The sequence below is a fragment of the Urtica dioica genome, chromosome 4 (genome assembly GCF_054948205.1).
Source record: "Urtica dioica subsp. dioica isolate 48M chromosome 4, U.dioica_male_clone48M_v1_H2, whole genome shotgun sequence".
NCBI lineage: Eukaryota > Viridiplantae > Streptophyta > Magnoliopsida > Rosales > Urticaceae > Urtica > Urtica dioica.
The window spans coordinates 48,304,874-48,330,833 of NC_142759.1; the positions used below are offsets into that span (position 1 = coordinate 48,304,874).

Genomic DNA, 25,960 nt, shown 5'->3' on the forward strand with positions numbered 1-25,960 from the left:
CCTGCGATTTTACGCGTCTTACGGCACGCCGGGAAAGCCGACGGTTTACCCAAACCCGTATGCACGAAGGGCCGTCAGGGTGCGAGCTTCTTAAGTCTGTATCCCCGTGGGGGACTTAAGCCTGGATGAAAAGGGGGGTACGTCGGGAAGGCCGACGGTTTACTCGAACCCGTATGCACGAAGGGCCGTCGGGGTCCGAGCTTCTTAAGCCTGTATCCCCGTGTGTGTGCGGGGGACTTAAGCTTGTATTTGGAGATTTTCTTAAGTCTGTCTTCCCGTGTGTGTGCGGGAGACTTAAGCGTGTATCTAGAGTCCTCACTTCGTGCCGATTGGCGACCGAAGGGGCGTCGAGTTAGGTCGACGATTTTTCTCAAACCCGTATGCTCGATGAGCTGTCGGGGTTCGAGCTGCTTAAGCCTCTGTATCCCATGAGTGGGGGGCTTAAGGTTTTTTTTCCGTGAATTTTTTAGTGTACGTTGCAGGAATCACTAGCCCCCCAAGTTTTTAGTTTACAGGTCGTGCCTTGATGACTAAAAACTTAATAAAGTGGATTTTTTGAAGAGAAAAAACCTCGAAGAACGGAGGTGTCCCAAAGTAGGCCTTCATTTCTTGAAAGGCCTTCTCACACTCGTCCGTCCATATAAAGCTGTCTGTCTTCTTTATTGCTTTGAAAACGGTTGACACTTGTCGGTTGCTTTGGCCACAAAACGTGAGAGGGCGGCAATCCGACCGGTCAGACTTTGGACTTCCTTGACACGTCGCAGAGATTTTATGTCAAGGAGCGCCTTGATTTTCTCGGGGGTTGCTTTGATTCCTCGCCGGCTAACGATGTAGCCTAGGAACTTCCCGGACTCGACCCCGAACACGCATTTGTTGGGGTTGAGCTTCAATTTGTACCGGCGGAGGATTAAGAACATCTCCCTTAGGTTGTCTACGTGATTAGTAGCCAGTAGGCTTTTAATGAGCATGACGTCCACGTATACTTCCATAGTCTTGCCGATTAGGTCGGCGAAGATCCGGTTTACCAATCGTTGGTAAGTAGCTCCTGCGTTTTTTAGGCCAAAAGGCATGACCTTGTAGCAGTAGAGGTCACGATCAGTGACGAAGGTCATCTTGATCTGATCGGGCTCGTGCATTCGTATCTGGTTATAGCCCAAATAGGCGTCCATGAAACTTAGCAGCTCATGTCCTGCCGTGGCGTCGACCAGTTGTTCGATGCGTGGGATTGGAATGCAATATTTTGGGCAGGCTTTGTTAAGATCTTTGTAATCTATACAAATGCGCCACTTCCCATTAGGCTTTTTAATGACCACGTTGGCCACCCACTTGGGTTACTTGGCTTCTCGGATGAAGCCAACGGAGAGAAGCTTTTCGACTTCTTCATTTATCGCTAGGTATCGTTCAGGGTTGAACGCGCGTCTAGCTTGTACCTTCTTAGCGATGGTTTTATCGTCATTCAATCGGTGCACAATCACATTGGGGTCTATACCAGGCATGTCTGCATGTGTCCACGCAAAGACATCCTTAAACTCCCGAAGGAAGGACGCGAGTTGAGTTTTGATGGCGAGAGGGAGTTGTGCACCGATCTTCACCACCTGGTCAGGCTTAGCTTTGTCGAGAACGATCGAAGTGAGATCATCGGGGGTGTCAACTTTCAACGTCTCGATTTCATCGCGAGGGTCTAGTTCCCCGAGCTGCCGTGCGTCTTTTTGATTGCACGGGTAGTCGTCTTCTAGCTGGTAGATCGTGTTAACCCTTTTTTCAGCAGGTTTGCCATCCACGCCTTGGACGTAGCATATCCTCGCTTGGGTTTGATCGCCAACCATGACGCCAATTCCCTCCTTGGTGGGGAATTTCACCAGTAGGTGATATGTTGATGTGATGGCCCTTAGTCTGTTCAACGTGGGTCGTCCAATGATAACATTGTAGGGTGACTCCTGGTCGACCACAAGAAAGGGGACCATGTGAACGACTTCGATTCCTCCGGTAGTTTCGAAGGTGACTAGTAAATCAATGATTCCTTCGGTCATGACCTTTTCTCCCGTGAACCCAAACAGAGGTGTCTGGGTCGGGACGGGACGGAGCCCCCCGAGCTTCATGCGCTCTAGGGTGGTCTTAAAGATTATATCGGCTGCGCTGCCGTTATCAATAAGAACTCTTTTCACCAGGTTGTTGGCAACTTGGGCTTTAAGGACTATAGCGTCATTATGCGGGTGCACAACTCGCTTGGCCTCTTCATTGGTGAATTGTATCGTCTCGTGTGGTACGGACAGAGGTTCCTCATAGGTGAGGTTAACCTGCCCGGCAAGGCCTTCTTGAGAGGCAGCCCTGAGAAGCTTTTTTCTTTGCCGAGTTGAGTCCTCGTTTTGCAATCGACCCAGTATGGTGGTGACGACGTGGAGTTGCGCATCAGCCGTAGCCGCGACCGTGGTGCGGTCGGTGTTAGTGTTGGTTCTTCCACCCTTCTCAGGCTGTGGCCTGTTGTTGGCGGGGACCGCGGCACCTATCATGCGAAGGAAAATTCTTTGAGTTCGCCCTTTTGGATTAATGTCTCAATTTGCCTCTTGAGATGGAAGCATTGAGCGGTCATATGACCGTAGTCCCGGTGGAACTCGCAATAACGGGACCGGTCGCGAGACGCGGGGTCGCCTTTCATTGGAGTTGGAGCGGTGAACTTGTCACGTGCCACAGCGTAGTTTTGCTCTACCGGGGCGTTCAAAGGGGTGTAATGTGAGTAGTCTCTGAAGTTACTCGCAAGACGCAGATTTTGAGACGTAGGGGGTCGGCTTTCGAAAGCTTGACCTCCCTTAGTCACTCTTTTGCGGGGATCGCCTGGCTCGTTGCCGGACTCGTCCCGACGGTGGGAGCTTTGGTTATTGCTCCTGCGGCCATCAAGGTAATCTTCTACCCCCATGAAGGTTTTGGCTCGGTTCATTAACTCGGCGATCATAGAAGGGGCTCTGCCAATGACGGACTTTAAGATGTCTCCAGTACGCAAGCCCTCAATGATGGCTGTAATTGTGTCACTGTCGTCAAAGCGGTCGACCTTGTTTGATTCTGCGGTGAATCGGGTGAGATACTGTCTCAAGGACTCGTTATTCTCTTGCCTGATTGACCATAAGTACATCTTGGTTTTCTTTTGAACCATCGATGTAGCGAATCGTGCTAGGAACATGTCCTTCAGATCTTTGAACGATTGGACGCTCCCTGGTCTTAAATTCTTAAACCACTCAAAACCGGGTCCGGTGAGGGTAAGACTAAAAACCTAGCATAGAGCCCCAGGTAAGACGCCCTGCATCGTCATCCAAGTTTCGTAATGTTGGATGTGATATGTAGGATCGGTTTTCCCATTGTAGGGAGGGAGATTCGGGAGTTTGAAATTTCCCGTGCACACCTCAGCAATGATTTGAGCAGTGAAGGGCGAGGAATGTTCTTCTACGACCCCGTATGTGTCACCGGCCAAGCCGCCTTCACGTAGATCACGTACTTCGTTACGAAGGTTGTGAATCATGGTGACGACATCGAGGCCAGTGTTGGGGGTCACCCCCTGTTCGGGAGGAGTCACCTGGCGCCTTTCATTCGACCCTTGAGCCGTGCGAGGGTCCCCATTGATTGGGGCCGCAGGGTTGTGACCCTTGCAAGCACTCTGCCTCTCTCGGAGGTCTTCGCCACGGTCGTTCCGTTGGGCGGTAAGCTGATCTCTAAGATCCGGCCCGGTCGTATGAGGACGTGAGCTTCAAGCCACACGCCTCACTCGCCGAGTCGTTGGACCTTCCCTTACATTTCCTCTTTGACCGAGTCGGTCATGGGCCGATCGTCGGGAGATTTCCTCTTGAGATGAGATTGGTATTGCTTTTGTTTTAGGCGGTGGGTTCGACGGACCGGCTTCGATCTCAACGGGGAGTTCCCCATCTTTGGTGAGAGAAGTCTCGATGTCCGCCAAAATCTCCAAGCCTTCATAGTCGGGGTCATAGTCATGTCCCTCGTCCATGAGGTCCTCGGATTCCTCGTGGGGAATGCCTCGCGCAGGCGTCTTGCCCGCCAGTTGGCGGTGGTACCTTGCATTGGCTATCTTTAGTTGACGGATCTTCTCCTCCATCTCGAGGATGCGGTCGTCCCGACTGTCCTGAGGTGGAGGGGGCAAGGGAGTGTGGCTCTCGTCGTTGAGTGACTCCTCATCGCCTTGCGCTCGGGAGCGCAAGAAGTATTTCTTCACTCCAATTGCATTTTTGGGGATATTCACGCCCTCAGAACGAACGGGTGGTTGACCACTCATGTCTTTCTCAAGTCGAGGAAGAAGGGGTCGAGCTGTAGAAGGGATTTTGGGCTGTATAAGTCGGGAAGTCCCCTCCTTCTAGCGCCAAAATGTTGTCGCACGAAAATGAACAACGATTAATTACCTCGGGCAGTTTGATCCAAGGCTGGACCAAGTGATCGTGGACCGAGTTGCACCCTCCAGACCCTGAGGTGTGTTTTGAAGGGTGTAACCGTGCCAAAGGTTGGCTGCCTACGTACCCGTTAGTTGGGATCAGGTCAGAACATAGTTCGGGGTGAGTGTGGGGGGCTATCTTGGGCTCGGAGGCTGCGAATCCAAGGCTTTAGAGTAGGACCCGGCTCATAGCTTCTAGTGAAGACTTTAGAGGGGTCGCATGCCTCTTAGCTCGGAGTTCTAGCTCAAGGGCCAAAAATCGAGAGAACAGTGTGTACACTGCAGAGACTCGGGTCGCAGAAGAGAAGCGCGCTCCCTCTCGTGGAGGGGGGTCCTTGAATTTCTGAGTCGAGGGAGGAGAACCGCCCGGCCGGCGCAGAAGGAGCACCCGGCTGAGGCAGCAAGAGCGCCCGGCAGGGGCAGCAGGAGCACCCGACCGAGGCAGTAAGAGCACCCGGCTGAGGCAGCAGGGGCGCTCGGCCGGGGGAGCAGGGCCGCCCGGCCAGGGCAGCAGGAGCACCCGGCCGAGGCAGCAAGAGCACCCGGCCGGGGCAGCAGGGGCGCTCGGCCGGGGTAGCAGGAATCCTCGGCCGAGGCAGCAAGGGCGCTCGGCCGGGGCAGCAGGAGCGCTCGGCCGAGGGTTGTCGTGCGCGCACGGGCAGGACGGCCGAGGCGCGGGAGCGCGCACGGACCGGGGCGGCCGGAGGCGCGGGAACGCGCACTGGCTGAGGCGGCCGGGGGCGCGGGCGCGCTAGGGCGCGCGCGGGCCCACTGGGCCAAGGTGCGGGCGTGCTGGAGCGCACGCGGGTCCACTGTGTCGGGGGCGTGGGCGCGCTAGGGCGCTCGGGCACAGTGGGCTAAGGCCCATTGGGTGATCCGGCCGGCGATGCCTGGCCGGTCTTATATTGTTTTCAAATTTCCGGTTTTCCGAAAACGACCGGTAACAGATTTTATTGTAATCTGAACTTAAAGGTTTCACATTATAAATATATGAATGGTATGAATTTTTTATGCTGTTATTCTCTGTTTGTGCAGTAAAAGAACATATTGTGTATATAAATTTTTTTTTATATTTTACAATAAATATTTTGTGTTTGTAAGCAATATACATGCAAGGTGTGGAAGCCTAATGAAAGAAAATGGGATCGCAAGGTTGTGCTTGAGGCGATGGGTTCTGAAATTGGGGAAAAAGTCTTAAATGTTAAGATTGCCCAAAATCATGAGGATGATGAGCTGCTGTGGACCGGTACGGAGAGTGGTTCTTTCAGCGTCAAATCGGCGACCCAGGTAATTGCTACTGCTCCCTCGTTCCCTCCTTATTCGAGATGGAAGAAAATGGAAGCTCCGGATTCAAGAGAGGCATCGTCAGCTGTTGTGGAGATTGGCCTGGGAGATTTTTCCGACAGGGTGAAGATGAGGTCGAGGAAGATGGATGTGGAGCCTCAGTGCAGAATTTGTGGTCAAGCTGAGGAGTCTTTGGTCCATCTGTTCTTCACGTGTGAGTGGGCGAGACGGCTTTGGCTCTCTGACGGAGGGGGTCGGCTTTGGATGGACGATTTTGCTTCTAATGGGCTGGAAGTGGTGGACGCTTTGATTGAGCTTAACGATGTGTGGAACAAGACCAACCAAGGCGAAAAGTTCATTATTAGAGCATGCTCGATCTTGGAGTGCATCTGGAATTGGAGAAATGCCAAGGTATTCCAGGGAGGGTCTTTTGAAGATGGGTGCAAAGCAATTGTTCATTTGCGGGTGAGAATAGCGGAGCAATTGGACTCGTCCAATAGGTTTTCTGGTGGCCCGTGCAGAGGGGCCAGCGGGACTCCCACCTTGTTTCCTATTTCTGAAGAAGCGCGCTGGATTTGGAGGCTTGAAGTCGATGCTGCTTTCAAGGAGAAGAGAGCGGCGGCTGGTTTAGTGGTCAGAGACCGGGCTGGTGAGTTCGCGTGGGGCTGGTGCAGTCCTATCCAAGCTGACTCGGCTGAGGAAGCGGAGCTCCATTCTGTCTTCTTAGCTCTTCCGGTGGCCAAGTTCAGAGGGTTGAAGAGTTTAGTGGTGGTGAGTGATAATCAAAAAGTCATTCTCAGTTTGGAGGTTTACAAGAAATGTCACTCGTGGAAGTTGGCTGCGTTGTTTAAGTCAGTTTTACAGTTATGTCAGTTCTTCGATTTTGTTTCTTTTGTTTGGAGACATAGGAGCTGGAATCTAGTTGCTCATAGAGTTTGTCAATGGGCTCAATACTTTCTAGTTTCGGGATTTTTTTATGTTAGAGATTCTCCGCCCCTTGTGCGAGAAGTTTTAAGCCTTTGTTGCTCTGGATTAATGCAGTTTGTGGGTTCTCCCGGCCCTCCTCTTTGCCTCCCCTTGGGGTTGAGGCGGTCCCAGTGAGAGCTCACTCAATTTCCCAAAAAAAAAAAAAAAAGGTGTGGAAGCCTAAGCAACAGATTGGGCAGCATTCCTATATCAAAACGATGTCCGAGATTGGAGAAAAGGTAGATCAAAAGTATTTTAAGAATGTTATTACTACAATGAATACTCATAAAAAAATGTGTAAGTCTAAAACGTAAACAAAGGGTAAAGTAACAGTGATAAAGTGCAAAACAACAATGTCTTTATACAATTCAGCCAAGGACTAAGAATATGGCCAAACGCTCCATGATTTCGGATAGGCTTTCACTATCTTGACTTTAATTGCCTTTCGTCCACACTCACACACATGCGAAAGCAATTTCCTGTGAGCCTCACGTGTACATTTTGGACGCATTCATCTACAGAGCCTAATATCCTGGCAATATACAGGCATAGCCTGGAATAATAATTAGGATAACGTTGTTTTTTGCTTTTAATTTCACTGAATTACCTTTTCTGTTCATTCTCTTGAGAGTTATGGCTGATATCAAATTTTGTAATTTTGAATTGAAGTAATTGTAAGAACATTGGATGGTTGAAAAATATAAGACAGATTCTTGCATTCTCTATTGACAGTATTCTTATGGTCGATTTCATTAATTACCGCATATATATAATTTTGTGTAGATAGGTTTTTTTTTTCTTTTTTTTTTGGTCATGACCACAATTCACAACTCACCGTAATCGTAAAAGACAATTTTTTCTTTTGAAAATATCGTAAAAGACAAGACGGTAATTGATATTTGTTACATCAATTGTGTAATTTTTTACTTTTAAGAAATCAAGTGCGTATTGTAGCTAGATAGGAAAATCGAGTATAATTTTTTTACTGAATTATTTTACTGTTAAATTTTACCAAAAAGTATTAATTTATTGAAATGAACAAAAATCTAAATAATATAACTAAAACCAAGGATTAAAAAAAATTAGTAAACTAATTCTCATATTTTCATTTTGTTGAGCTCTATTCTTTTTTTTTTTTTTTACAAAAAATATAACTAACTAAGTTATCTCAAAGCCACTAATAACTGTGGGGGTCTAAAAACTCAAATATTAAAATATCGTTTCAGATGGGCTTAGGCCCGATTGAAGCCCACGATCCATTCGAGAAGCGGCCCGCGAAATCAATTTTGGACCTGACTCGTTCTCCGCAGGTCGGCCCAAGTCCAGCAACACTTCCCGGTTCGATAGACTCCAGTTCGTCTACGTCATCCTAGTCAGAAGCATCAGTCAAAGAGGAGACTACGCCGCAAAGACCGGATCTCGGACGACTACGACCTCGGCGAGGAGAGTGGATCGGGGAACACGTGTCTTCGGCCAGAAGGTTCCATCTCGTCTATAAATAGAAGAGGAAAGGACATTTTCACACACGCAAGATCTCAGTTTCAGTTTCCAATTAATATTTCCTTTGTATTCTTATGTTTGTGTTCGTGAGCTCGACCTGTTGAGTTCGTCACCTCGTCCCGCTGTAACCTCCTCTAAATTAATAAACTTAATTAATATTAATATATTATTATAGTTCTTTATTATTAAATTGTTTCTTATACGACGTCTTTCTAAACCCTTTCAAAAATATTTATCATTTCACCTTTTATTTGTGATTGTTGATCGATCCAAAATCGACATCAACAATTTGGCGCCGTCTGTGGGAAATTCAAGAAAGACCAATCTCGGAAGGAACAGTTTGTAAAAAAAAAAATTATCATGTCTTCCACTCCGACTCATTACGAATCCGGAGAAGAGATCCCCTCGGGGATCAGGGCAATCCTGGATATGCTGACCAAAAAGATAGATGAGCAAGCCGAGACCAACCGCGCTCTTAATGACCGGTTGAATACTCTCTCGACTCCTCGAAACATCCCAGATCCCCAAGTGGGATCCGGAGATATGACCGCTTCTAAGTCAGCTCGCCAAGCAACCTCGGTTGCGCAAACAAGCCGAGCTATCCATCCCGGAGTCCGTCTGGATTTTTCTGGGATACAGGTCGCCCGAGGAGCAGACCAGTCTCCCATCACAAGCTTTCAGCTTGGGGGAACTACTGGCGAGGTCGCGACAGAAGTCACGATCGATCCTTCCGGACTCCCTCCGCCTCCGCTCGGGGGAGCACCGTTTGGGTCTTTCCCGGCTGATGCGGGACCTCGCCCTCAAGCGATCTATCAAACATTCACTCCCCAACGTTTTGGCGGGGTGAATCAGACCCGTTAGGGCCCGACAAGTGTAACCGCGGTCAATTCGGCACAATCGGGACCTCGTCTCTTTCGTGGTGGCGAACCCAGTATGACCGAACTAGACAGGTTCAAGGAATCTATAATGGCCGAGCTGAGAGCTGTTCGTTCAGAATTTCATTCTGTGACCAGTTCAGCTCCCGAGATAGATCGTCTCGTAGAAGAAACGAGGCGAACTCCTTTCGCCAGAAACGTCACTAAAGTGCAACTGGGAGATACCGGAAAGGTTCGCCTCCCACGGTACAACGACACCTCAAGTCCGAAGGATTTCATATTGTCCTTCAGAGTCGCAATGGGACGGGTTATGCTCTCTGAGAGAGAATTAGAGGCAGGATACTGCCAACTATTCTCCGAGAGCTTGTTCGGACCCGCCTTGGAATGGTTCTCCAAACTCGAACCAAACTCCATTGATGGTTTCGATAAGCTATCGGCTGCATTCCTGAAACATTATTCAATGTTCGTTAAGGACGACCTGACCATAGCAGACTTATGGGGGTCCAACAGAGAGAGAACGAATCTTTGAAGGATTTCATGATCCTTTACAAGGACGTACTCTCGAAAATCTCTAACGTATGCCACGAGTCTGCCATAACCTCTCTGAGGAACGGGTTAAGGCACGATTCAAAGCTGAAACTGGAGATGACTGTTAACCGCCCCCTTACGCTAGAGGATGCAATTCATAAGGCCGCGAATTATGCAAAGGCCGAAGAAGAATTTACTTCCTACGAGAGGCAACGCGCGGCCGAAAAGAAACCACCCTCCAACACTTGGGTGAGGCCCGTAAACGCTGGGAATAACCCTCGCAGGACTAATCCCCACGACGCCGTACCTCACGCCAAAAAGCAACACGCCCCTCCTAATTATATGCTCAACGTCAATTATGACATTAAGGAGGGGGGGCCCCAGGCTAAGAAATGGACACGGGACCCCAATCCGTATTGCAGTTTCCACAAGGCTAACGGCCACGACACGGTTAACTGCGAAACCATGCGTAAGGCTTTAGCCGAGAAATATGCGAAGGGGGAACTGAAAGATGTCGATCTAGGACCCCCGCCAAAGAAGAAAATCTTCAATAGCAACAACATGGGAATGGGCAACCCCTCCCCCAAGAGAGCAAGACCCGAGGAGGAAGGGGAGCCATACTCCCCGCCGACTGTCGCAAAATACAGAGTTGACTTCATAATGGGCGGCTCAAAGTTTTGCAACGAAATGGTTAACTCCGTCAAAACACATCAAAGACGATTGAGTAACCAAACCACCAAAATCAGACTAGAACAAGATGTTCAAATCTCGTTCTCCGAAAAAGAAGCAATTGGGACAGCCGAACCACACGACGACACATTGATGAAAGAGATTGAAAGGATGGGAATCGATGAAGACGAGATTGAAAGAGAACGAACCCATTTAACAGGTTTTAATGGGTCCACTACTCCATCCTTGGGAACAATCAGGTTGCCCGTAAAAACACATGGAATCAACAAAATAGTAGAGTTTCAAGTACTACACTGTCCCTCCCCCTACAACATTATCTTGGGAAGACCATGGATGCATATGATGAGGGCTGTGCCATCAACCTTTCATCAATGTATTTGTTTCCCTACGCCTGAGGGAATAGGAGAGATCCGAGGTAATCAGGCAACCTCCCGCAGTTGCTATCTCACTAGTCACAAACATTGTGCCAAGACAATTAAAGAAGAGCAATAACAATTAATGAACGTGGAGTCGGCCAAGAGCGTTCTCACACTAGAGGACCCCGACTCCCTCGATGCGCCAAGTACTGAGTTAACGGTCCAAGTACAGCTCGATGGCTCCGATCCTACCAAGTGTGTAGGAATCGGAACTAAGCTTAAAGGTAGCATCAGGCGAGAACTGATCTGTTTGTTAAAACGAAACAAATCCACCTTCGTCTGGTCAACCGAAGATATGCCAGGAATAAGCATCGACGTCACGTCTCACCAACTTAACGTCGATCCCAGTTTTAAGCCGATAAAACAAAAAAGACGAAAGCTCGGTCCCGACAGGGCACGGGTAGTCAACGACGAAGTCGAAAGACTGCTCAAGGCAGATTGAATCCGCGAAGTGAAATACCCGGATTGGCTGGCAAACACTGTCGTCGTAAAGAAAAAAAATGGGAAATGGAGGGTATGCGTCGATTTCACCGATCTGAATAAAGCATGCCCCAAAGACAGCTTCCCGTTGCCGCACATCGACCAGCTAGTCGAAGCGACCGCGGGGCATAAAATACTCTCATTCATGGACGCATTCTCAGGATATAACCAAATCCTGATGCATCCGGATGACCAAGAAAAAATAGCTTTCATCACCGACCGTGGCACGTATTGCTATAAGGTCATGCCCTTTGGACTAAAGAACGCTGGCGCCACCTATCAAAGGTTAGTCAACGAAATGTTCAAGGAAAAGATAGGGAAGACGATGGAAGTGTATATCGACGATATGCTAGTAAAATCCCTAAGGGAGAACGACCACATAAGGCATTTGGAGGAATGTTTCGAGGTATTGAATAAATATGCCATGAAACTCAATCCCACCAAATGATCGTTCGGAGTATCATCCGGCAAGTTCCTGTGGTATTTAGTTACCCAACGAGGAATTGAGGCTAACCCGGATCAATTACACGCCTTACGAGAAATGCCTTCGCCCCGTAATAGACGTGAAGTCCAAAGGTTGACGGGACGCATCGCTGCCCTCAATCGCTTCATCTCTCGGTCAACAGATAAATGTCTCCCTTTCTATCGGCTCCTTAAAGGAAATAAGAAGCTTGAATGGGACGACAAATGCGAAGAGGCGTTCAAAAAATTGAAAGAGTATCTATCGACACCCTCAATCTTGGCAAAACCCGTTGCGGGGGAGCCACTCTATCTATACGTCGCAGTATCTCAGGCGGCGGTTAGTGGAGTGCTCGTCAGGGACGAGCAAGGGGACCAACGACCAATCTTTTATACAAGCAAGTCGTTAGTCGATACTGAAACTCGATACCCTATTATGGAAAAACTGGCCTTGGCCGTCGTTTCCGCCGCGCGAAAACTTCGACCATACTTCCAATCTCACACCATAATAGTAATGACATCACATCCGCTCAGAAGTTTCCTACATAGCCCTAACCAATCAGGAAGGTTAACCAAGTGGGCCGTGGAGCTGAGCGAATACGACATCGAATACCGAGTGAAGACATCCGCGAAATCGCAAGTTTTAGCGGATTTCATCATCGAACTCCCAAGGGAAAGTCCCACCGTGACCGAAGTCGAAGGCACCTGGACACTTAAAGTTGACAGGGCATCATCGAGGCATTGGGCTGGAATAGGAATACACCTAACCTCCCCCCACGGTGAGACTATAGAACAGTAATTTAGGCTCGACTTCGTCGCATCAAACAACGAATCCGAGTACGAAGCACTAGTCGCCGGACTTAGGTTGGCCATTGCAGTTGGATCAAAGAAAGTGGAAGCTTTCTGCGACTCCCAACTCGTAGCAAACCAATACTCCGGGGAATACGAGACTAGGGATGATCGAATGGAAGCTTACCTAAAAGTCGTAAAAGAACTAACAAAAAACTTCGAAGAATTCTCCTTGACAAGGATCCCTCGAGGCGAGAATACTTCGGCCGACGCATTGGCTGCCCTAGCATCTACCTCGAATCCGGGCCTCAAGAGGATTATACCAGTCGAAACAATCAAACAACCTTCTATTGCCACGACCGTCGCCGCGGTCATAACAATAGAAGGGGGGATTGGAGGGTTGAAATACTGCATTACATCACGACTGGTACGGTCCCATCCGATAAGATGGCAAAGCGCAAGCTCGTGCTGAGAAGCGCGAGATTTTGTATCATAGATGGAAGCCTGTTTAAAAGAAGCTTCGCAGGACCCTACCTTAAGTGCATCGGGACAGAGGAATCTAAACGAATCCTGGAAGACGTACACGAAGGGGAATGCGGAAATCACGCAGGCGGACGAGCGCTTGCCATCAAAATAAAGAGGCAAGGCTACTTTTGGCCGACCATACTGGCAGCCTGGGAGGCGCACTCGCGCCGCTGCAATCAATGCCAACGCCATGCCCCCAACATAAAAAGACCCGCGGAAGAATTGTCGTCTATCTCGGCGCCATACCCATTCATGAAATGGTCTATGGACATTGTGGGACCAATGCCGGTCGCCCCTGGCGGGTTAAGATTTCTGTTAATCTTAACAGATTATTTTTCTAAATGGGTGGAAGCTGGCGCCTTCATCTTGATAAAAGAAGTCGACGTCACAACATTCATCTGGAAGAATATAATCTGTCGGCATGGAACTCCTCACGAGATCATAACAGACAACGGATCACAATTCATATCGAAAAAGTTTAGAAAGTTTTGCTTCCATAACAACATTGAGGTAAGAATGTCAATACCACGATATCCTCAAGGAAATGGGCACGCGGAAGCAACGAATAAGACCATAGTCGACTCCATAAAGAAAAGGCTCGATGCCAAGAAGGGGCGGTGGGCAGAAGAACTGCCAGGCGTGCTGTGGGCATACCGAACAAGCCCACGAAGGCCGATAGGGGAAACTCCGTTTTCCCTCGTCCATGGAGTCGAATCTGTCATCCCAATCAAACATCAGGTGCAAACCCTTAGGGTAAAATACGCACCTGAGGATGAGCCAAAAAATGACGAGTCTCTATGCGATGCCTTAGACCTAGTGGAGGAAAAGCGAGATTCAGCCCTATCACGGTTATCCCGATATAGGCAATCCATCGCTAGATTCTACAATAAAAACGTCAACACAAGAAGATTCGACGTAGGGGACTTGGTCCTCCGAAAAATCTTTCAAAATACTGCCGAGGCAAACGCCGGAAAACTCGGGGCAAAATGGGAAGGCCCCTATAGGGTCACCAGAGTAACCTATCCCGGCGTTTATGAACTTGAAACACTCAACGGAATCCCGGTTTTAAGATCATGGAACGTCTCGAACCTCAAAAAATATTACTGTTAAAACCAGTAAAAATTGAACTACGTCCGACTTGAAACCCTGCATAAGGGTACGTAGGCACCCTCTTACTACAAAGGCACAGTCCCCCTACCCTCTTGAGCCACGGAGCTCGCACCTCGGCCAACGACCCCGACCTCGGACTTGGCTAGCAGTGCAAACGCCTCGACTTTGGCGAGAACCGACATCTCGCATCGTCATCGGAGATCATACCCACGAAGGTCGATCTCGTCCGAAAATATTAAGGGAAACTTTTTAGGTCCCCGACGATCTAAAAGACTTAAAATTTTCACCTACGGACTTCGACTTCAGATCTAAAGGGAAACACTTCGGACCAGCAATATTCCGGACAACTAAACAGATCTTGAACGACGAACCAATTCCAAACCTCAGCCTAAGGGAAACCTTTTAGTTCCACGACGATCTAAATAACTTAGCGAATCATCTGATATCTTTCAGGGAAACGTTTTTGGCCAAATACAAGCGACCTAAAGGACTTAACAGATTACACGGATCCGAGCAGCCTCAGGAGCAAACAAAATAATGACACTCAGAACGGCCGGACGGACTGAATAAACATCCATGCATTCACGATAGATTTTGACGAGCTAAAAAACTTGGCAAAATTAAAATAGGGAATTCCATAAAATAGTAACAATAATTCAAATATAAAATAGAGGTACCGAAGCCCCCTATGATTGTATCAAAAACGATAAAAACTTCGCCCAAAACATACGGGCCCAAAAAATAAAATAAACATCATTATTAAAAATAAAACAAAATGAAAGCTGGAGAATGCTTAAGCTTGATCGCGGGGCTCGACTTCGACATCTCGGCGCTCCGGAGTAGGCGTGAACGCCGCCACCTCTTCGTTCCCCTCCGGAATGGAGTTGAGGACCTCCTCAGTACGATCGAGCATCGAGCCATGCTCGTTGATGGCGGCAGTCTCGACTTCGGTCCCGGAGGTGTCGGCATGAGATCGGTCCGAATATGGGGTGAACGGGATGTCTTCGACCTCAGGAACGGCGACGGCCGCGTAGTCGGCCTCATACTGGGCGATGTCATCCTCGGTATCTTTCATCTCGGCCGCCCAATCTGAGACCTCGCCTTTCAAGACTTCCGAGATCAACTCATTGTTCCCCCGGCATTGCTCGAGTTTCTTTAAGATCAGGATGGCCTCATCCATCTTCACCTTTTGCGCGGGATGTTTAAGTATCTGCTCCCGATACTTAAGCGAAGTCGCCTTCTTCGCCGCATGAACGGCCCGATCCCGCTCCGCCTTCGCCGCCCTCTTCGACCTAGCGAGCTCATCAAGAGCGTCTTTCAGCTCTTTCTCCAGAGCCGCCAGGTCGACCGCCAACCTCCTGCTTTCTTTCTCGAAGTCATTGGAACGGGCCGCCCATCCCTTGATCTTCTCCTTCTTATCATCGACGTCGACGGATAAGAACTGAACTTTGCCACGAAGGCGTTCAATCTTACTGTTCGACCTCTCCAAGAGAGCATCCTTGGCCAGAAGGTCGTCCTGGAGGGTCGCAATCTTGTCGTTCATCCCCTGGAGCTCGGCCTGTAGAGACTTCGTCCGCTTCTGAACCTCGGCGAGCTTCTCCTGCTCGACCTTGGCGTCATGAAGGCGCTTTTCATAGCGAAAAACACCTCGGTTCAGTTGGGTGGACATCTGAAATCAACCCCTCTCATTAGTTCGACCGTAACAGAAAATAGTCATTTTTCACAAGTATAACATATCGGCTATATAAAAAAAAAAAAAAAAAAAAAAAAAAAAAAAAAAACTTACCCCAGTTATGGCCGAGGCCATCATCCTGTACCAGTCCGCCTCAGCGAGGTCAGGAACCTTTGGGAGCTCCATCCCGGAACACGTCATTTGACAAAGAAGCCCCGCCGAGGAGTAAATGTCGTCACACAACAAGTGATCCCGAGCGTAGTGGAAGTTGACGACGTGTTTCTTCTTCCGGGCCGCAGATGGGGCGGAGTCATCTCAGCCCCCAGACCTCGACTTCGAGGAAGACTTGCTTCCTCCAACGGCGGCTTTGCCCTTGTCCGCCCTGGTCGCTACGGACGCGGGAGCCTCAGGGTTGGGTTCTTCCCCATCCCGGCCGACGAGGTCAGGAGCCGGCTCTTTCCTCTTCTTCTTCTTATCTCCAGGAACGCCCCCCTCAGGGACTCGGTTCGCCGGCGTCTTCCTTTTTTTGGTCGCGCCAGCGACCTCGGACCTCTCGAGGACCCAAACACTCTCGTCCCCCTCAGGGGAGTCATCCTCAATCCCGGGGGCTTGATCTTCCTCGGCCTCAGGAACCCCGGTTTACTGAACGCCTGTTGGAGCATCCTCGGCCATCTCGGTTACCTCGTCGGAAGGCACCAAGACGATCGGGATGTCGGACACAAGACGAACTCCAGTCACTTCGACCTCGGGAGTATCCGCCTGGAAAGGAATCGGGGCCGAAGTCGAGGCAGCACCCCTCTTCCTCTATTTCCTTGCATCCCGGGCACTGATCGGAGTGTTCATATTGTCTCCAACGACTAAAAAGAATAATAAAAAATAATAATAAAAATCAATAACAGAGAAGATAATGACGAAATCGTCGAACTAACCTTCCTGGTGCTCTGAGAAATTTGGTGGGAAAGACCAAACTTTGGCCGAGATAAATCTGAAAGGAGTGAAGCTCGACCACTCTACTTCGCCCAACTGCAGTAACGATAATCTCTCAGCGAACTCCACTCCTTGGGATGGCGCTTTGATTTTCTCTACAAAAAAAAAAGAAGTAATGAGTACACATTTCGCTGCAGAATATAAATGCAAGCGAAATAAATTATGTGCATACTCGGCGAGCTCGCCCATTTTGACGAGAAAGAACGAGCTTGATCCCCGAGTGAATGCTCATTTACGGCGAAGTAAAAATATCGCCTCCCCCAAAATTTATCCTTCGAAGGCAGGCCCGAGATCACACCCTTTCCCGCGGCTTTTGAGAGGTAGAAACACTTCGGATCGTGTTTTGAGTTTGCCTTGACCACACAAAGATGGACTAAATCCATCAAAGTGAGTTCGATCTTTTCCTCGTAGGCCACAACTATCAGGCCCATTACCATCCTAACAAAATTCGGACACATCTGGGGAAGGGTCAACCCTAGAGTCTGGGCGAAGTCGAATAGGAGAGGATGGATGGGAAATCTTAGCCCACATTTCTCTAGCCAAATCTCGTATATACAACATAAACCCTCCACTATGGTGTCGGCCGTAGCCCCAGGAGGAGGAGGAAGGATATTAATTTCTGGGGGAATCTGATATTTTTCGCGGATTCTCCCAAGATCGGTCGAGGTCACGGCAGAAGGTAACAATATGTCTTTATTCCCTAAAGGTTGAGACCCTGATGGACGAAGTGCTGATCCCGGCATTCTAAAACTATGGCTTTTAGGGGCGAAGTGTTTGAAGTTATGAACTTTCTTGAGTTCGCTGGTCGAACTGAGAATAAGAAGTGGTCGAAATCTAACCAAAATCGAAGAACTTAGAGAGAATTTAAAGGGTAAAGAGAGACACTCGGAAGAGAAAGTTACCTTTTAACCGCGGACGACGAGAATATAAGTGAGAAGAAATGACTCTTCGGTACGCTTATTTATATGTTTCATTATTAACCAAAATCCCGAAAAAATCAAATGATTTCGGAAAACGAATCGAATCAAATCAAAAATATTTCCCTCGATATCTACAAAGATAACAGATTCTCCGACCCTTCGACTTCGACCTAGGAAATATGGTTATGATACGCCACGTGTGAAGAAGACGCGCTCTCTTACGACGCCACGTGGTCCCAAATCTTTAATCTCCCCCCTTTTTATTCGGAACAATTCGAATTCCCCGCGTTAAATATTTTCAAAATATTTGGGGGCTAATTGTGGGGGTCTAAAAACTCAAATATTAAAATATCGTTTCAGATGGGCTTAGGCCCGATTAAAGCCCACGATCCATTCGAGAATTGGCCCACGAAATCAATTTTGGACCTGACTCGTTCTCCGCAGGTCGGCCCAAGTCCAGCAACACTTCCCGGTTCGATAGACTCCAGTTCGTCTACGTCTTCCTAGTCAGAAGCATCAGTCAAAGAGGAGACTACGCCGCAAAGACCGGATCTCGGACGACTACGACCTCGGCGAGGAGAGTGGATCGGGGAACACGTGTCTTCGTCCAGAAGGTTCCATCTCGTCTATAAATAGAAGAGGAAAGGACGATTTTCACACACGCAAGATCTCAGTCTCAGTTTCCAATTAATATTTCCTTTGTATTCTTATGTTTGTGATCGTGAGCTCGACCTGTTGAGTTCGTCACCTCGTCCCGTTGTAACCTCCTCTAAATTAATAAACTTAATTAATATTCATATATTATTATAGTTCTTTATTATTAAATTGTTTCTTATACGACGTCTTTCTAAACCCTTTCAAAAATATTTTATCATTTCACCTTTTATTTGTGATTGTTGATCGATCAAAAAACCAACATCAACAATAACTAAATAGTCAATATTTCAATTTATTAAACAATTAGTCAATCGACTTATATGGCAACATTATGAGTATTGCAAAACTTTTATTATGGCGTTCATTAATTTCTTAAACAATTTTGGAATTATACACTTTTTTTTATTTGAAATTAGATATTTCATTGATTCAATTAATAATAATATGTTGATATAATTCCAAAAATATAGGGATCAATTATTCTTCACTTTGTACGCTAATTTGTAGGATTATGTGTTCTTCACTTTGTGGCCCGACATAGTTAAAAAAAAGTATGTATATTTCATATCCGCACAGTAAAGTTGTCGTTACTAATTCAGAAACGATTTCAAGCATATATCTTCTGTGAACTATTTACAATTGCGCCACTTAAATGAGATGGGCCGGTAATTACAACTCGTCCACATGAATAACACTTCAGATTTAGAACGTATTTACTTATGTGTTTCCTGGATGAGGTAAAGAGGTAATTACAATTGTGCTACCGAAATTGCATTTCTACTGAACGCGTTTAGAGCGTAGTTGCAATTGAAACGTGCAGGATAAGGTATGCTTAAAGTAGTTACTTCTAACAAACAACTTAGACATTATGCATGAACTCCTCTCTTACTTGGCTGAACTCAAATGTAATACATTATCAATACTCGAATATTTTTCCTTATTAATCCTAACTCCTCTTTGTTTGTACGGTCGATAAATATGACATCCGGGGGGAGGTAACAAGAGATGCCCGGCAACAGAGAGAAATGCGAGGTTAGGGAAAGATTTGAGGCGGCGAGTGAGGTCGAGATTAGGGTAATAATAACAAGGCCATTTAAATGAAATTTCAATAACACGTTTGAATCCCATTTATCATGGGCATGACATTTTTTGGTGCGGCGGCAAGAATGCCGATAATCCTCATTTCCAATCTTCTGTAAGTGAAGGTATCTAAGAGTGAATAATACCTTCGTTGATGTTTTTTTAGGGTTTCATAAGTTTTTCATTAGAAGATCTAGAAATCAAGGGTTAAGTTTTGAACAAAATATCTATTAGATACAATGGACGTGATATTTGTCGCTTCTAAAAATAGTTTTTCTCCTAGTATAATAGTGCAACAACAATGTTGTAAATCAAAGGTGCATCATTAAATATTCGCTAAATTTTATAAGGCCATTAATATATTTTTTTTATATAAAACAATTACTTTATTTAGTGTAATGTTCATTATTTATATAAATATTTTCAATCTTACACTTTGTAAAGCACATCATCAATTTTATTAGATTTAAACACAAATTACAAAGTAATAATTTTCAAACTTCGAAAGACTATTATATATAATTATGATTAAACACATATACGAATGGGTTGTGTTGTTACATGTGTTGTTGGCTAATATTTTACGGCAACTTTGTATCGGCAAAATGTCTTACAACATGCTCCAGTATATGTTCAGATATCTAGGACTCTTTGCGCAGAATGTGTTGTTTGGCAAGTTTATCTTTTGCAAAGATTGTTAGCGAAATATCTTCTACGTAGATTTTCTACTCGTGAATGAGTAAGGAAACCCTAATTCGACTTCCATAGGTGTTTGGCACTATTAAAGAAAGTTTCTGCCCATAGTGGTCTTTGACGCATTCATTTACATGATTAGGGTTCTTCGACGTGCAAGATTGGCGGACATGAAAACTAGTTGTGTGATGTGTGTGGTGTTTTTCTGTAGATGTTATTCCTAATTCTTAAAGCGTTAGAATCGTGTTTGGGTTTTTATGTTTCATGATTGAACATTCACGATCATTGACATTGCACCGAATTGAGTTAGCATTCTTTATGTCATTTACCTTTACGCACTGCTTTATATTTTTCATATATTGCATCGGAATACATTAACTACACACACTTTGTGCGACATCTCGTCTCTTACTAAACATAATTTCACATGGTATCAGACCGACACCCAAAACTTAGAGTGTGTTCTTTGTGTTGTTGGCCGTTTCCATTTGGGATGGATACTACCAGGAAGGCAGATTTGTTAATCGTCCACCGGTACTTGATGGGATGAATTGTGCCTACTGGAAAGCTCACATGTCCGCCTTCAAGTCCATTGACAACATGACTTGGAAAGCTATTGTTAATGGGTGATCTCCTCCCACCACAATATTGGATGAAGCAGGAATTATTGTCTTTTCAAGCCTAATAAATATTGGGATGATGCAGAAGATGATGCTGCTCTGGGTAACTCTCGTGATCTCAGTGCTATCTCAATGGTGCTAACAATAATATTTTCAAGCTCATCAATACTTGTAAGAGTGCCCATGAGGTATGAAAGATCCTTGAAGTTGCTTACGACAGTACTTCCAAGGTGTGTAGTTTGAGACTCCAGCTTCTCAACACCAAATTTGAAGCTATGTGCATGATTGAAGAGGAGACTATCTCTGAATTCAATGTTCGCCTTCGTGATGTTGCCAATGAGTCATACTCCTTGGAGAATAGATGTTTGAAAAAAGCATATGCGTAAGATCTTAAGGTCTCTTCCCGAGAGATTTGGCATGAAGATTACTGCCATTGAAGAAGTGCATGATCTCCATGAGATGAAAGTTGATGAGATGTTTGGGTCTCTTTTGACCTTTGAATTATCCTTTGATAAATATGAGAAGAAAAATAAGGTTGTGTCGTTCGAGAAATCTGTGATTCCATAGCTATGCTTGCCAATATTTTGGCAAGGTCATGAGGAGACTTGAGAAGAGGTCCTGGTAGAAATGTGTTAACTGTTGTCAGAGACAATCAGCCACAACAACAGTTTCAGAAATGAATAAAAAACTTCAGTGACGTGGGCATGATGGTGATAGATCTAACTTCAACAATTCCAATAGATCCAAGGGAATTTAGTGTCGTGAATATGAAGGGTTTGGACATATTCAAGCAGAGTTTCGAAACTTCCCGAAGAAGCAGAGAAAAGGCTACACTACTACACTTTCTGATGATGAATCTGAAGATGGTTGTAGTTCCAAGATAACTTTTGTTCCTCCTACTCAAAAGAAACTAGAAATATGTCTCACAAGATGTCTCAGACATCTTGCAGTGATATGCATCAGGGCAATTTTAGGCCTCAACCTGTCATTAGATCAATGAGATCTCATGTCAACAGACCTCGGTGGATATGTCATTATTGTGAACGTCGTGGTCATATCCATCCTTTTTGTTATCGCTTACATGTGAGGAATCTTCATCGATCTCAATTCTCTCATCGTCATCAAACTGTCAGGCTCCTTAAACTCAAAAAGCTTGGAGGATTAAAGCTAATGACCGTGCCAACATTGCATATACATCTCTTCGTGCCTTCTTTAGGGAAGACTGGCAATTTGATATTGGATGATTCCGCCACATGACTGGTGAGAAAAACTTTCTTGTCAACATGAAGACTTACTCTCATAGCGCTATGTTACCTTCGGTGATGGTGGTTGAGTTGAAATCCTTGGTAAAGGTTAGCTAAATTATCATGGTCTTTCTTATTTGAAAGATATTTTGTTGGTAGATGGTTTTAGTACTGATCTCACAAATATTAGTAAACTTTGTGATTATGAGCTTGTCATTTACTTTACTCGTTAGGAGCGTATTATTTTTTTATAAACAATAGGATGAGGATAAAGGGAGTCAGGTCCTTAGATACTTGCTACATGCGATCCCCTATCAAAGATTCCATGAATCAACCTTCCTTTATTTCCAAGCTTGAAAAAACCAAGTTGTGGTATAAAAAACTTGGTCATCTTTGTAGGAAAAGTTGGCATCAGACACTAACAATCGCTCTAATACCAATCGTGGAAAAATAAGGTTGGTATCAGATACGAACAATCACTCTGATACTAGTTGATGGGTAAAATTACTTCCATAAAAGGTCAATCATAGTTTCTATGTATTGAACACGAACGATCGTTTCAATATTTATTATTGGGTAACCAATCTCTTAACCCTATAATATGTTTACAAATGCGGAATAGAATAATACACGAAAAATTGCTAATCCTTAATGTAAACACTAATTACCAGGATACTCAAAATTGTTCAACAACAATAGGTCTGATATTTGGGAAAACACAATTTGTACAATACCATAAGAGGATTTTGGATTACATACCTCTCGGCTTAGCTACAGATTCTCCACACTCCTAGCTATCTGGATCTCCTTGCTCTCGGATTCCTCAGCTTCTCTTCGTTCTCGGATTGTTGATTCCTTGGATGCTCGGGTTGATCAATATTGTAATCTTCTAAGATGTAAACTCCAAAAGAATAGAGACCAAAATATGGGTCAATTCTTTACTAACTAATTATTCAAACAAGGTGTCGGAATAATTATGTCTTTCTTTGAGAAGTGGGTTGAACTAACTTCTCAACTCCGGGAAGAAAGAAAAAAAAGTCCAAGTCAAGGGAGAGGGGAGGCGCGAATTTCAAGAGTGGAAGACAATATGTTGGGCGTTTTCCTCTACCCTAGCCCTCTATTTATAGCTTTCAAGCTTACCTAAATAGAGTATTCACTTTCTTGATATGATTTGATCTTATTCTATTTAATATGAAATATTTATTCTAAGAATACAACAAATCAAATATCTCCAAGATACTATTTAGTAAATAAAAAATTCAGATCATATATAATATTTATTTACTTCTCATATTAGAATATATTACTAAGGTAACTAAATAATATGTTAGAATAGATCAAGGATTAAGAATAATTTATCGCTTCTACCAAGTGGCAGAATATAAAAAATTCTTTAAAACACGTAAAACGATTTTTACTACCTAGACAAAGTGCATGAACATATAATTTAAAATTAATAACTATAAAGAGTTTTCACTCGGTACCAACCACGCTTTAAGCTTGAGCGTTGAGAAGCCTTTGGAAAGGTTGAATCGCTCGTCTCCCCACTTAGCTTGTCTCATTGCGTCTTCTTGAATCCGAGTAAACACGATAGTTTCTACCAATAGAGTCTTCGAGTTTAAAAAGGATTTAGTGTGTGGGCACTATTAAACACAATGACTCAAGAACTTGTCTTAGAGCCAAAGAGCTAATACAAAACGCTAGGTCTAATGAGGACCTAGGTGCCAAAACAAAAGAGCAAGAAGAGAGAGAGAGAAAGAGAGAGAGAGAGAGAGAGAGAGAGAGAGAGAGAGAGAGAGAGAGAGAGAGATGGGCGGCAAAGCTAGAGAGAGAAGCTCTCAATCTCACATGGTTGTTACATGTCTTGGTTGGCTTATTTTTTATGGCAAATTTGTCTCAACATTATGTCTTGCAACTTACGCCTGGATATGCTAAGACATCTAGGTTGGAATATGTATTTTTGGCAAGTTTCCTGTTTCGGCAAGATTGTTAGGGGAAGACCTTCTACGTATATTTTCTCCGCGTGAATGGGTAAAGGTACCCTAATTCTACTTCCATAAGTATTGACCACTATAAAAGAAAGCTACTACCCTTAGTGGTATTTGACGCATTCATTCACACAATTAGAGTTCTTAGACGTGCAAGATCGACAGATTGGGAAACTAGTTGTGTGTTGTGTGTGATGTTATTCTCTAGACGTTATTCCTGATTCATAAAGCATTAGAGTATTGTTTGAGTTTTGTGTTTCGTGATTGAACATTCACAGTCATTGACATTGAAGATTATCAAACACTTAAGAAGTGTTTAAGAGTGGAAGTGATGGGAGCTCAAATTCAGATGAAGCATTTGAAAATCATGGATAGTAACAGGAAAAAGGCCTTAAATGCGGGGATCTTTCATGTAAATCATCGTATTCATATAATGAATTTTTTTTCTATTGGGCAAATTGTCCCTAGTAACGCTGCACCGAAATGGATTACCATTCTATGTATCATTTACTTTTACGCATTGCTTTATATTTTTCATCTATTACATCGGAACATATTCATACATTAATTCTACTTTGCGTCTTGCTAAACAGAATTAAATAATCAAGATACAAAACTATTAATACATATAGAAAAGTTGAGCAAATGTAGAAAAACATCTCTGAATGTCCAAGTCATCTGGAATAGGGTTATCCTATCCTATCAAATAAAAATTACATCACCTACCCATTTTTTAACTTTAATCCTAAGAAATCTTTATAATCATTTTAATTAAAAGAATATTGATTTTTCATTGACATTTACTCTAATTTATGCTGTGAGTTGGACATTTTCATTTCATCTAAGTCTAAAATTTGTTTTTCTATTTTCTTTGATCCCGCTACTTTGTAATTTTCTGTCATCTCATATCTTCTTCATAGTCACCGTATGCGCTCTAAAAGCTTGGTCTGGTAAGTTAACATTTTCTAGGTCACTAAACAATCGAGCTATACTTTTTGCCAAACTCTGAATAAAATCTGTACTTATTGAAGTAGTCGATATAATTGAAATCCTTACCATGACTGATAATTATATCATCTTCTCTATCCTACTGTTACATATACATGAGCTTTGATGAAACCATAAACTAAAAAAATTTACCGGCCGGTCATACTCTAAGCACGTGTCTGTGTTTCGTGTATATCGGTACAGCTCGTCATGATCTATATCTTTCACTCTATAGAAGCCAGTGGGGTTTAATAATATAGAAAAATTATGTATGTATATATATGATATGTTTTTTTTTTTATATATATATCAGTATACGTACGTAGTTCCGTTCTGATTGACCTTCACTATCTTTAAATCAATATATTTCCAGGTTCTCATGTACTTTTAATCAATCTAATTAAATTCGCTTTCTCTACTTCATATATATACACATGGTACATATCATTTGACTTATATTTATTACGTAGTCTTCTGTTATATACTTGCTAGACATATTTTTATACGAGATAAATTGTAATATTTATATGCGCCAAGACAGCAATATTATATATAGTTAATTTAAAGACACACAGAACACACAAATTTGATCTAATTGATGATGGTATACATGCTAAATGTACATAGCTACCAAAGACAGTGCAAGTTCAACTCAACTTTACCATGCCAAGAAAATGATAAATATCGTATTTGTCGAATCATCATTTTTTAGGATGAAATCGAATCATCATAGTTTAGCGATCAATAATTGCTATCTAAGACCAAGCCTCCAACTCCAACGTGTAGTACGGTGTCATTATATATGGACCCAAAAACACTAATTATGTATACTACATTTCATATAACATATATATATATATATATATATATATATATATGTTTATAAATGATTAGCTGGGAAATTAATTTATTGCCGTATAAATTAAATAATTACAGGTCGTTTGGCTAGCCTCATGAGTTTATTCAGACAAGGAAAAGAATGTGAGAGCCAAGCCAAGTAAATATAGGAATAATATCTACAACGAGAGAGAGAGAGAGAGAGAGAGAGAGAGAGAGAGAGA

The 25,960-nt window shown here is 44.5% G+C and overlaps 2 protein-coding genes across 2 annotated transcripts; both read left to right on the top strand.

Moving 5' to 3' along the window:
* The first annotated feature begins 9,591 nt into the window (after positions 1-9,591).
* LOC149401754 (uncharacterized) lies at positions 9,592-10,764 on the top strand. Its single transcript, XM_089610873.1, has one exon. The coding sequence runs from the start codon at positions 9,592-9,594 to the stop codon at positions 10,762-10,764; it is 1,173 nt and encodes a 390-aa protein (XP_089466999.1).
* Positions 10,765-13,457: 2,693 nt separating this feature from the next.
* Positions 13,458-14,051, top strand: LOC149401755 (uncharacterized). Its single transcript, XM_089610874.1, has one exon. The coding sequence runs from the start codon at positions 13,458-13,460 to the stop codon at positions 14,049-14,051; it is 594 nt and encodes a 197-aa protein (XP_089467000.1).
* Positions 14,052-25,960: the final 11,909 nt, after the last annotated feature.

Bases quoted from the DNA above. Each gene is read 5' to 3' on its own strand.
- LOC149401755 (XM_089610874.1), top strand. From the start codon at position 13,458: ATGTCAATACCACGATATCCTCAAGGAAATGGGCACGCGGAAGCAACG.
- LOC149401754 (XM_089610873.1), top strand. From the start codon at position 9,592: ATGATCCTTTACAAGGACGTACTCTCGAAAATCTCTAACGTATGCCAC.